This window comes from Olea europaea, chromosome 11 (assembly GCF_002742605.1).
Source record: "Olea europaea var. sylvestris chromosome 11, O_europaea_v1, whole genome shotgun sequence".
NCBI lineage: Eukaryota > Viridiplantae > Streptophyta > Magnoliopsida > Lamiales > Oleaceae > Olea > Olea europaea.
Window position 1 is genome coordinate 7,880,121 of NC_036247.1, and position 13,799 is coordinate 7,893,919.

The 13,799-nt window shown below is 31.6% G+C and overlaps 1 protein-coding gene across 3 annotated transcripts in view; it reads left to right on the forward strand.

The window, feature by feature from the left end:
• The first annotated feature begins 1,957 nt into the window (after window positions 1–1,957).
• Window positions 1,958–13,799, forward strand: part of LOC111403221 (cleavage and polyadenylation specificity factor subunit 3-II-like) — a 25,573-nt gene continuing 13,731 nt past the window's right edge. The window contains exons 1-9 of one of the 3 annotated variants that reach the window (XM_023031641.1): window positions 1,958–2,092; window positions 2,425–2,675; window positions 3,437–3,551; window positions 6,064–6,137; window positions 7,789–7,925; window positions 8,625–8,688; window positions 9,479–9,544; window positions 11,190–11,259; window positions 12,231–12,335. In XM_023031641.1, the coding sequence (XP_022887409.1) occupies window positions 2,068–2,092; window positions 2,425–2,675; window positions 3,437–3,551; window positions 6,064–6,137; window positions 7,789–7,925; window positions 8,625–8,688; window positions 9,479–9,544; window positions 11,190–11,259; window positions 12,231–12,335 (907 nt within the window). In that variant the 5' untranslated portion in view covers window positions 1,958–2,067. Of the gene's footprint in view, window positions 2,093–2,424; window positions 2,676–3,436; window positions 3,552–5,851; window positions 5,917–6,063; window positions 6,138–7,788; window positions 7,926–8,624; window positions 8,689–9,478; window positions 9,545–11,189; window positions 11,260–12,230; window positions 12,336–13,799 lie in introns of those variants that run through there. The other 2 variants (XM_023031642.1, XM_023031643.1) reach the window with 2 other exon arrangements.

The window sequence follows — 13,799 nt, forward strand, 5'->3', positions numbered from 1 at the left end:
AAGTATTGTGTTTGATTGATATAATTTTTCACTCAGAAAACGTTGAAATAAAAGTATCTTTTGGTGTTCGTTTGACTTTGTTTTTATGAAAATTGTCAATTTAAGAGATATTATCTTTTACAATTATTCCTATAATTTGTTTCCATTGCAAAAAATTAAAAATTAAAAAAACAAAAAAAATCCAAAAATCATTTATATTTTGGTATTCGTTTGACTTTATTTTATATAGAAATTGTCAATTTAAGGAATATCCTCTTTTACAATTGTTCCTATAATTTGTTTCCATTGTCAAAAATAAAATAAAATAGTTGGAAAATGAAAAACCACCCAACCCCATGGGAATTGATTTTCGCCAAAATTTAAGAATGTGTAAACATGCGAGGCAAAGTGGGAATTGGAATTGCCAAGAAAATATTATCTGTCAAACACACAAAAAAAAAAAAAAAAAAAAATTCCATGGAAAAGGTGGTGAATCAAACATGGCCTTAGTTTTATAATATTATTAATAATGAATTATCATCGACTTTGTATAAATAAACTTTAAATCTTATTTTTTAAAATGGTAATTTAAAAAATCTAGTCCTATATAATTTCCACTTGACATTCCATTTTGGATAGTGACAATCTTAGTGCAGTTAAAATGAGTAATTGACACAAACGTTCTTACCTTTTAATATTATTGTGCAAAACGTCAATGCTATTTGCTTTTTGACATTTTCACATCTACTTTCACCTTTCACTAGGGAGATCATCATTTTTATCTATTTTCTCAATATAAAAAATGTAAAACGACAAATATATAATTTTAGTTAAATAAAACGAAAAAAAGAAGAATTAAAGAACGATTTGTAATCATACTCCCGTACTTTTTTAAAAACTGCAAATGAGTCTAAATAAATTATTAAAATGAAAATTAATACAAACGTCAATACCTTTCAATATTATTGTGCAAAGTATCCCAACCTTTATTTTTTTTGGCATTTTCACCCTATTTTTGCATTTTTTATTGTGAAAATAATCTTTTTCATTCATTTTTCCAATTAAAAGTTATAAAATGACAAATAAACCACTATCTTTAAATAAAAAAAATAAGAAAAAATAAAGAACAAATTGCAATTATACTTGCAAAATTTTTGAAAAAGTACAAATAAATTTCAAATAAGTAATTTTGAATAGGAAGGTATATTCATCATTTTACAACTTTTAATTGAGAAAATAAATGAAAATGATGACTTTTATAATACAATGTGAAAATGAGGTTGAAAATGCCAAAAAGGCAGGGACATTTTGTACAATAATATTGAAAAGTAGGAACATTTTTTTCTAATTACCTTTTAATAATTTATTTGGACTCATTTGTACTTTTTAATAAAGTTGAGTGTGTGATTGCAATTTGTTCTTTTATTTTTTGTGTTTTATTTAAATAGAAGGATATAATTGTCGTTTTACATTTTTTTTATTGAGAAATTGGATGGAAATGATGATTTTCGCAATAAAAGGTGAAAATAAAGGTAAAGATATTAAAAAATGAAAGATAAAAAAGTTTTGTACAATAACATTGAAAATGTTCTTTTTGTGCTAATTTACCCTGCCAAAATCCCCCAACAATCTTACACTTTGTGCTCTTTTTAAAGTTTATTAAGGGGTTGTATGATAGTGATTATGAGAATTAATTTTTTGACCGCTAGAGAGAATAGTGAATTCCACGTATAAAAGAAGAAGTAAAAAATAACTATTGAAATAGTAAAATATGAATAAAAAAATTAATTTTTTGAGTGAAAAATCATACCAAACATGCACTAAGCCCCTGTTTGATCCCCATTAAATTACATTTCATTACATTATATTTTTCTCTCTCCTATTTTTAACCACACAATTTTTCATAAAATAATATTACACGTAAATCGAAAATTTTTCCTTCCTTTTTAATTACTCATTAATGAAAATGGGGCCAAACAGGGGCTAAACCTTCTCTCTCCCAACCGAAGAAAACCCTCCGCCAATCTTCCAAAATCCTTCTAAAAGCAACCTCTAGCTCTATTTCCCAGTCACAGTAGAACTGAACCCATGGCCATCGAATGTCTCGTCCTTGGTAACTCTTCGTCTCTCTCGCCCTCCTTTCTATGCAAGAGATGCCAACGTTCGACAATACTTTCACAAATATTGCGTCTTGCTCGTTTTTGTTAGCATATTATTATACGTTTATTAATGTTTTTTTGAGAGCGTTTTCTAATGGGTATCTAATTTGCAATCTCTGCTGAACTCTGAGACGTCTACACGGTTAATGTCGGTTTCAGACTGTAAACGATACTGCATTGAGACATTTTTGTTACCCACCTTCCGTTCGATGATATGCCCAATTGATTGCTTCTTATTTTTTACCACCATATTTGTTGTATATTGACTTTGAACGTACATTTATAGGCGCGGGACAAGAGGTCGGGAAGAGCTGCGTGGTGGTGACAATAAATGATAAGAAAATAATGTTTGACTGCGGTATGCACATGGGCTACTCAGATAATCGGCGGTACCCTGACTTCTCCTTGATCTCAAAATCTGGTGATTTCAACAATTCCCTCACATGCATAGTTGTCACACATTTCCATTTGGATCATATTGGAGCTCTTCCATATTTTACTGAAGTTTGTGGGTACAATGGTCCCATTTACATGACGGTAATTTTCGGTTCGGTTTACATACATTGCATCTGTTTTTGTTCACATTCTTTATTTTAATGCGACAGTTAACTGATTAGAGAGGTGTAGAAATTATTTTTCACATAATTTACAAGGATTTTTGTTTTCCTCTGTGGGATATTGACTGGCATCGCCTTATAGTAAAAATAAACACTGTTCGTGCATGTTATACATCATATCATCAAGTTTGATTTCTTATAGATAGAGCTTGTGGATAACATAACCAGAATAAATGACTGAATCGCAAGAATATAATTTAACCTTATGACAGCACGTCTACAGAATGACATTGGTGGAAAGGCTGAATTGTTTGATTATAACCTTGATTTTAGGTAAATTCTCTATTAGCATGATAAAATGTCGTATTTTTCTATGAATATAATTGCTGATATCGTATAAAATTTAAATCTTGTATATTGGTTTGTTATTTTATTGGCTTCTCAGTGTGCCAGCTTTAATTGATAATTATGATATGGATCTTCATAAACTAGATTTCTCTATGAATCTAATTATTGTTATATTATTCACTAATATCATTCAATCTAGATTTCTCTTTCTGTGCCAGCTTTCTTATATATTATTCACTAATATCATTCAATCTATATTATTTTAGTGGTTTCTGTGTCAGCTTTCTTATAATATGGATCTTCGTTAACTTTTGATGTACTAATGTTAATATTTTTTTCATCACACTGTAATTTTGTTGTTTGATATGACTCTTTGGATTAAACTTACTTCAGTATCCAACAAAAGCTTTGGCACCATTAATGCTTGAGGATAATAGGAAGGTGGTCGACAGAAGGGGGGAGGAAGAGCAATTTAGTTCCGAGCAGATTTTGGAATGTATGAAGAAAGGTACAAGGATTCCTTTTTATTAAGTTCTTCATTTCCTTTAAATATCACTATTTCCTTGTGTTTTTAAAACAGTTCTGGGCCTCGATTCGAAAAATGGAAAGAGTCAGGTTCGACTAGACCGTCAAAAATAAATAAATAAATATATGTACATATATAAGCAAACACATTTATTATATATTATAAAAATATCAAAACAACAGTAGATGGTAAATTTTTACATCTCCAATTTGAGATAGATTCAATTTTGTGTTAAACAATTTTGCTTTGAATTGGGTAAGTTGGGTTAGCATAGAATGAAGATGTGTTCTCTGAAAACTGTTATAACTGGTTGCTGGGAGTTTTTACAAGATCCCACATTGTAATCTAATAATTAGGAGGAGAGAAGGACCACCTACAAATTGAGCATCCTACTGCATTGGTTGAACAGGAAAAACCGTGTCCAGTTCACCAATATTTGGTCGGACAGGCTGGTTTAGCGGTATTCTGACCAGTTTTATTCCATAATTGGTTCTCATGTTTTCCAGTCAAACCAGATGCTCCAGTCTGGCGTTCTTAAGAATCTTAACATTGCTATTTCCTTGTCCTGTCATTATATGTTTTCACTTTCCACGTTTCTAAGAAAACTCCTGTTCCTCTAGATGATTCTCTGGTGCGATAATAAATTTTTGCCATGGAATAAATCATGGCCACTAGATGTTCAACTGCTGTATCTCGGAGTTGAAATTCAGATATTTATGATTATCTAATTTTAATTAATTTACCAAATTACTTACAAAGAACATAAAGGTGCTGTATTAGACCGGATAAGGATTAGATAGGAATAAAAAATCATATCTAATCCTTATCCAGTGCTTGGTGCAGTTAATACCTAGACTAAATTAATCTGGGGTGTTTATCCTCCTTTTTTCATCCGTATAAATTTAACACACTGTGGGGTTGGTTAGGTCGTATTATCTACTTACCAGTTAATGAATTAAGAGAAAATTAGTTTAATACTTGAGTTCAACTACATAAGGGGGTGTTTGAGCCACATTATTTGGATAATAATGCATTCTTGAATAGTGTATTGATGGAAAATGTGTGGTTAAAAAATAAAGAAAAGTTTTTAATCTGCATGTAATATTATTTTATTGAAAAATGTGTGGTTGAAATAATGTCAAATCACTATTTAAGAATGTATTTTTTTGGAATAATGTGGCTCAAACAGGCCCTAAATTTACTTACAAGTACAAAATTTGTGTATTAGTAAAAATTAACTAATAATATGCTTATACAAGTAAAATTCACTTATAAGACAAAAATTCACTTATATATGACAAAATTGCCTATATGTAGCAAGTTCTACTTATAACTAAAAATTCAGTTACAAGTAAAAAATTACTTTATTACTAAAAAACTTATAAGTAAAAATCACTTACAAGACAAAAGTTCACTTTTATACAAAAAAAAATTGCTTCTAATTGAGAAACACTACTAATAACTAAAAAATTTCACCTATAAGTATAAATAGCTTTTAAAAACTCAGTTATCTGTGAAAAAATTACTATAAGTACAAGATTCACTTATCACTATAACGCATATTAGTAAAAAATAACATCTGAGTAGAAAAAATCACCTTTAAGTTAAAAAAATTACTTACAAGTTTAAATTTTATTTATAAATAAAAAATTTCAATTTTAAGTGAACTTTTTGAAAATCACTTATACATAAATAATTTACGTATAAGTAAAAATTTCACATATGACTAAAAAAATTCATACAAGAAATTGTAAGTTAAAAAAATTCGTTTAGCCCCTGTTTGGGCTCCATTTAAAATGGATTTTGAGGAAAAATGTATTTTGGAATAACAATTTTTTGGAGAATGCATGGTTAAAAGATAAGGAAATTTTTTTGGTTTACGTTTAATATTGTTTCTGTTGGAGAATATGCGGTTGAAAATGAGAGAAAAAAATACATTTTGACAAAAATGGAGCCCAAATGGGGGCTTAACAAGTTAAGAAAAAATTCTTATAAAAAAATAATGTCATAAATTTTTTAATTTTTCATTACTTGTACGGTCTTCTAATTTGGTGTTGCACCAAATGCCACATTAGAACAATCCTCCTTAATCCACTTACGTACAGCCTCTCCTTATCCTATACACCCTTATCCTATCCCTTATGATGTTATCCCCCAAGACGATGTGATACGTAGTGAAAAAATTGATAATCTTGAAGAGAGTTCTAGTATGGTTAAGCTTTATATATAGTGGACATTAACACGTAATTTAGCTGGTGATGATGCACATTTCTTATCTATAGGTGTAATGAATCTATGCTCTGAAGTATGGAATTCTGGTTGAGAGCCCTGAAACTTGGAACAAGAGGTAGTAATGTTTGAACATTTAGAAGTTGAATTTCTGGACTCAAGTTACATGTTTCCAATTATGGCAAACATTTTACAGATATTAAATCATTTTTGTATTTTTCTTTTGTTTCAACTATTATTTTTTAATCTTGATTTCCACTTGCAGTGACTGCAGTGGATCTGAAGCAGACCGTTCAAGTTGACAAAGACCTCCAGATCCGTGCATACTATGCAGGGCATGTAAGAATCTTAATTTTTTCTCCTAAAGAATGGAGTCCTGAGTACGTAATCATGTTTGAGTAGAATTAAACTAATTTATGAATTAACTACACGATTGCTAATGCACGAGCAATTGTAAGTTAGTCCATGAAATGTGAGATATTGTCCTTCGGGCCTTTCATTGTTTTACCCTTAAAAGACATTTTGTGAGGTAGGATACCTGATGCTGTAATCTAAGTACAGGTTGTTCCTGTATACCTTTTGATGTGAGATCCTGATGCATCTCCATTGCGCCCTGCAGATGTTCCTACTTCTTAGCAACTTCCAGTGTGTTGGCTTGACTATGAATTGAACAACATAATTTAAGAAGTATAGGAGTGAAATATTTAACTTTTTAAATGTAATCACTATAAAGAAAGAATAGAGAGCGAGTTTTGGCTCTCCAATTTTGGATAGTCAAACTCATTCTCTATTTTACAATGTCAAAATAAAGAGTCTCTTTGAGTTTATTTTTTAAGCATTGGCTCTATAAAATAGAGAGCATCTTTTATTTTTAGAGTGTCTTGGAGATGTTCTCAATACTTGCTTCCTAGTTTTCTCTTTCCTACCCACCTTTAGGGTGAAGTTTTTTCCCCTTCTTTATTTAGGTGGGGGGGATTGGTGCAGGAAAATTCTATCAAAACTGTATCAGTATTAGTTGTAGGACTCTATTACATTAGTAGGTTTTTTTGTTTTTGTTTTATTAAGAACAGATTATATGGAGATTGTTATCTTTTTCTTCTAGAAGATGGTCAATGTCATGTATGACTCCTGGAGCAATATCTAGACCAAAAAATATATCCCTAACGCGAAGATGGTTTCGTTTTACTTAACTAGACTTTCTCTGAGAAACAACTGCCTTCTTTTGCCCACACCTCATAGAGAAAGGGACTGTATAGAACCTAGCTAAGCCAACGATTACCTGACTACGAACCATTGGATCATCACTCTTTAGTCGAGTGGTTTGACCAGTTGATTCGAAATTTGTAGATTCAAGTTTCAATTGATATTTGCGGAGTTGAATATCCCTCTCGGAGACTAAGATTTGAAGTTGTCTATAATTTACTTGGTAGTCTGTATAACTCACACATTTGTGTACAAATCAGTGCAAGACGAAGGAATACAACCATCTTTGTTAATAACTCCATTTTCATTAGCCGGCCTGTGGGAGCAAGTTTGGAATATATTTGGTGTTTCTTCCTAAGATTCATCAGCTTTTTTGTTTCACCAAAATTCAAATTTCACTGCTGCACAAATAAAGTTGCTTCTGTCCATATTTCCTGCTGTTAGTGCTATATGTTTTACAGTAGATATAGCTCTCACTCATTTGCAATGACTTGGGAGCTCGGTCTAAGTGAAGCAAGGGTATTGTCCTTGAGGTCCAGTTTTTATCTCTAAAAGGGGTTTCTCATTATACACATGCCAAGCCCCAAGTCCCTTCTGTATAATCTAACGTGTTGTCCCAGGATATAGGATATTGCAACAATACCGTTCTCAATCAAGCTTCAGCGCACTTGCTATTTTTCTTGGACAAAATAGAAATAATTTTTCTGATGCAGGTTTCTTTTGCTTTTCATGTCGTTTATTTTAATTCGTTACATCTAAGATTTTGATCTCAAAAATATGTTTTCAGGTCCTTGGGGCTGCAATGTTTTATGCAAGAGTGGGAGATGCTGCCATAGTGTACACTGGGGATTATAATATGACACCTGATAGACATCTTGGGGCAGCTCAAATCGACCGACTACAGTTGGACCTCGTTATAACTGAGTAAGCTAAATTTTAACAGTATGTTCACATATGATCATTTGTTCTTATTTTTTTATTTGTACATGGATTTCCCCATTAGGTTTTCTTGTCTGTCAATCATAAAAAAGGTAGAAGAAGAAGGGATTCCTTTTGGTCTTTTACTTGTGAAGAAGGGCTTCCAGAGTGGTCTAGTTGTAGATATTTCCTATGAAGACATGTTTGATATAAGTTGGTTTTTGGAACCATTATCGAGCGAGGTTCTGTTCTGGCATTTCCATCTCTAAGGACACATCAGAATTTGACAATAAGGGATTGTTGTAATAAATTTATTGAGTAAAAATGATCCATTATATTTGAGTTAAATAACGAAAGTCTATTGGATGGATAGAGAAGGTAAAATCTCTTCCATATGCCAAGTAAGTGTAAAGTAAAGATTGTCTTTGCACTTTAGGCATTCAAACATTATATGTTAATCTAACTATCTAAGCCCAAAATCTGGTTCACGATAAATAATGTACTTGAGGTAGTTGTTAGAAATGCCTTTTTTTATATCATTGAGAATTGAGCTACTCAATTATTGAATACAATCATGTTTGTGTGTGTGTGTGTGCATATAGTGCATGCTTATTTTCTTCTAATTAATAGCACTTTGTATCACATGCGACAAAATATGTGTATCAATTTTGTATTGACACGTTTGCTCAAAAAAATGTTATACAGGTCGACCTACGCAACGACATATCGTGATTCAAAATATGCTCGGGAGAGGGAGTTTCTGAAAACTGTATAATGTTTTACCCAATAAAAGTTTAATTTGTCTTATCCAATCTTTATATCTTTCGAAAACTTATTCATGTTTTTCTGAGCCATCTCTCACAAAAATCATGGTTTCAGCAACGGTAGTGATATTTACAAGGGAAATTGAATTTTTTAATAGAAATGACTGAGTAAATTTTTATAGATACACTTAGCTTGTTGAAGATATTATTTAAATGATGTAATTGTGCCCTTTCTATTAGTTTAAGTTTTTAGATCAAATGGTTCAACATGATTTTAGTAATTAGAGCAAGCAAAGGTCCAGGTTCAAGTCTCATCGCCACCCATTTAAATGAAATTGTGTATATGATAGGCTTTGATGGAAAAATTTTAATCCCACATATGTGAGGTTCATCTCGAAAACAATATTTAAATGATATAGATTAATAGTAATTTTGCAATATTTAGGGTCAATTACCTGTATTATTTTTCACCATTCTATATGATTCCGAGCTACTTCTACAAAATTAAACCATTATAATATATGCATTCAAAACCTGGCCTTGACAAGGTAAAAATTAGATGGGAATGAAAAGCAGATGAAATGTTGTCTCCATTTGCACTCTACTACAAGTTCACTTACTTCCATAGATTTTCTGAAGATATGTCAAACTTTTACCGCAAGGATGTAGTTTATGAGTTATGGTTCTCCCATTTCCTCATTGATCTAGCTTTGCAATCTTAAATAATTTGTACTTGCTTATTAATATGCAGTTTAGTGAAGTTTTTTAAATTTATGTTTTAAGATAATTCTGTAGGTTCACAAATGTGTTGCTGGTGGAGGAAAGGTGCTCATTCCTACATTCGCCTTGGGAAGAGCCCAGGTTCTAGTATCAACTTATTATTGATGCCGTCTTGTCAATGGTTGCATATCCTAGCATGATATAGACTTTACAGCTCTAGATCTAGATTTCTAGAGAGTTGATTCCTTATAATATGATCTAACGTGCCAAGAATCTGAGTTAATGTGGACTGGATGTCGAATCTGATTTTGATCACTGCATTTATCTGTAAATTGTTATGAAAACATTTTATTATTCATAATTCTAAAGAACTAATAAAAAAAACATAACAGATAAACCTCCATACAGATCCACAAGGGCTCTACATTTTGATTTTGCAATAACTGACCTGAATTTCATTACTTTACATCCTTTGGTAATTACACAAGCCATTGTGCTAGAATTTAGGGCATGTACACCTGTCACAAATTTTCTACAAATGCATGTGCAGTGGGAAAAACTAAAAACTAATTTGACTTATTCAATTATGGTCAACATTGTTGACACTGACCCGTTGGCAACTGTTTCCTCCATGGTGGCTTCACTCAACTATCATTACTTGATATGATAGTATTACGCCAAAATACAATTCCAACACACACCTTAATCTAGATTTACTAGTTGAACGATTCTGTGACTTGAATTGGTGAGACGGTGAACTGATGTCGATATACAAAATTTGTGTCACGAGCTTAGACTTATCTAAGTGCCGAAAGAATGTAAGAGTGAAATGGATATTCAATCTTCAAATTCATGGAAACTTGCGAGACCTCTTCAAATGGATGTTTGGTGCTTGATGCTGAAAGTCTTCTCCATGTCCAGTCCTATATATACTTCTTTGAAGTCCAACTTGCAGTCGAACGATCCTTTCGAATTTTTTAGCATCTTCACTTTTGATCCAAACCGTAGTGCACCTGATAATGATGAATAAGCAAAATGTTGTTTTGGAGATAAATTCAACAGCCTTCTCCATGCCCTCCCAGCTCTAAATGTTACGAAGGCCTTCAATTATTCGTATTTTAAAGAACTAATAGATGGAAAAAAAACATAATAGGTTCGTAACCTCCCAAAAGATCCACAAGAGATCTATAATTAAATTTGCAATAATATGACACTAATTTTCATAATATTTACAACCTTAAATAGATAATTACATAAACCTTTATGCTAGAATTTTGGGTATATACACCCATTTTCTACAAATGCTTATGTAACTATTATTGACCTATTCAACTATGGTAAATACAAACATTAGAGCACATCTTTTAATAAAATATGACTGTAAACTTAATAATTGTTAATTTGAATTTTTTTAATCTGAGTTTTCGCAAATGGATTAAACACTACATGCTAGTTTCTAGAATGAATTGCTTTGCAATTTAATGTTGAATTACCTTTTCAACGTTTAACAAATGAGTTACCTTTCAAGTGAAATTATAGTGGAGGAATAGAAAACTAATAATTTAGGTACTCGAGCAAGCAGATTTTTTAAGGATATTATTTGTTATCCAAGTGCAGGTCTATATTTTTCATTTAACTCATGTTAATTAACTAATTTCGTTTGAATCAATTCAATGATTTGAATTTACTATGAGGCTTATATTATTGCAATATGTGGAAAATCATTTGTCATTCATGCCTTTCCAAATGTGCATCTCGGTCTGACAACTTAGCTTTTAACATACAGGAACTCTGTATGCTGTTGGATGACTATTGGGAGCAGATGAATCTTAAAGTTCCTATTTATTTCTCAGCAGGTAGACTCTCTTTTGTGCCTTGACTAATAAATTATAAATGGATCAACAACATAAAAATTTCCCTTGGCATTTTTTTTTTTGTATCTTGGACCAAGTGTTATGAAAATACTCATTTGTTTCTCTAGTTGAGTACATATTATATTTTCGAGAAACGAAGGATTGGAAGTCATGTATCCGCATATGGAAAAGACAAATTGAATAAAGCTATACATCTGCTCAAATCCTACCCAAAGCTATATATCAGGAGTGATACTCTGAATCTTGTTTACAGTGATGCTATATGCACCTATATAAAGGAATCTTCTAATACCTTTATGGTATTGTTTGCAACCCCTTTAAGATTTGACGTCTTCTACACTTATTTGAACCTGAGCTCACAATATAACATTTCAATGATTTCATTTTGATTATTTCTCACCTACGGATGCAAATCCATCTTAATGAGGAAATTCATTGAAGTTGATCCATCTTCAAAATCTCTCGACAATTATGTCGTAAAATACCAAGTATTATATGGAGAATAATGCCCAGTTCTTCATGTATTGCGGGATATACAAAAGAGGTTTGTACACTTCACTTGAATAACAAGTTGCTTCAGGTGGGATGCGTTAGAAAAAGTAAGAAAAGAGAAATTTAGCATCATTGGACATGGCAATTTTTACACACTGCCATATTTGCAAGGTTAATGCATGTCCAGGGAAAGAATTAGGCAATTTTTGTTTACTCTTTTGCCGTATTTAAGTTTATCTTTATGCAAGAGTTTTTCAAAACAAGGGGAATAAATTTGTTGCTATTTTAATAATTGTTTTACAAGCTCCAGTAAGTTTTTGAGATTTTGCCAATTGTTAACATATATTTGAGTGAGGCTCATTGCCACTGTATCAGAATCCATTTATTCTTCATCTGGTCAATCTTCAACAGTATTCCTAATTGTTTCAAACTTTCAATGACTATTTTTATTAATCTGTCAGGTTTGACTCTTCAAGCAAATATGTACTATAAAATGCTCATCAACTGGACCAGCCAAAAAGTGAAACATACTTATGCTACACGCAATGCATTTGATTTCAAACATGGTAATTCCCGTATTGAATTTTCTGTATTTAAAGGATTGATGCAGTATCTTTTGTCTGAAAAGTATTTAAGTGAAGAAATATTCCTATTTCAACCTAGAACGGAATTAATCTGTGTTTGATGTCATCACATATCGGTGAACCACATCGTCTAAAAGTTTAAGCCATTAGAGAGGGAGTTAATTTATCTTTTAAACTTTGTCTTCATCTTGTTCACTCATATGTTGATTGGATTTGTGATGTAGGATAAGAAGCAAGAAGGGGAGGAGAGGAAGAATGAGAGAAGTAGAAAACGGGAAAAGGAAGAAGGGGAGAAACTGAGAGGAGGGGAGAAGAAACCAGGGGAAGACAGGGGAGGGAGAAAACGGCTGCAAGCCAAACAATATTTTAATTCTAATTCATCATCGTCTAATGAAATTATAACTGAAAACCATATAAATAGTAAAAGCATAACCCTACCAGTGATGGGCTTGGGCCAAACCAATGATACAAGCCCAATAACTAGAAAAAATAAAATAGTGCGATAATAATTTAAGTGATGTCCACATCAATTCTCCCGGGGTTGAAGAAAAACTCGACTCTGTGGAGTGAACAATTTGTTTTACCATAAAAGATTTTGATACATGCACAATTTTAGAAATGGGTGGTAGAGAAACTTAAACTCAGGACATTTGCTTGCTTTAACACAATATTGAGCTATCTGGGTAAATTTCATTCACGGTAATTATACTCACTCTAGTGTCAATTAGGTAACTGTATTTCAACTTTTGTTCATTTAGGTGACTATAATTTAATTTTATTTCAATAGAAAAATCTGCCCAACCTTTTTATGGAAATCAATGATGTGGCAATCAATAAATGATAGTTGTTATTTATTTTACTAAAGTTATTCTTATTCCGTGTCAACAACTCATATCATGGATATGCATAAGTGGAATTAGACGAAGATACCTTAATTAAAACAAATTTAAAGTGTAGTTATCTGATTAAAATAAAATTAGTGTAGTTACCTTGGCGAAACCATATTAAAGTTTAGTTACTTAATTGAACAAAATTGATGTATTTACCTGATCGACACTAGAGTTAAACTATTGTTAATTGTGAATGAAATTTACTCAAAACTATCTCATCTAAAACCTTAAGCTTTTAGATGAGGTGGTCCACACCTATTGAAGCTCAAGCTGTTGCCTTCTATATCACTAAATTTGAAGGTTGTTTTTACTTCAACGAAGTATGAAAAACATGGGTATTGATGAACTATAATTAAATACCTTTACTTTATTGGCTTCACCATGTGATATAGGTACACCATTGCAACGACATTAAATTAAGCCTCATTCCTTGTAAAAGTTCGTGGTCAACTATATGAATCCTTTTTTCATGGCCCAATTAGGTCCATCACTAGTACTAGAAAATCAAATACAAACACTAATTATTTTAATTTGTTTTAGATTCATTTAATAGATC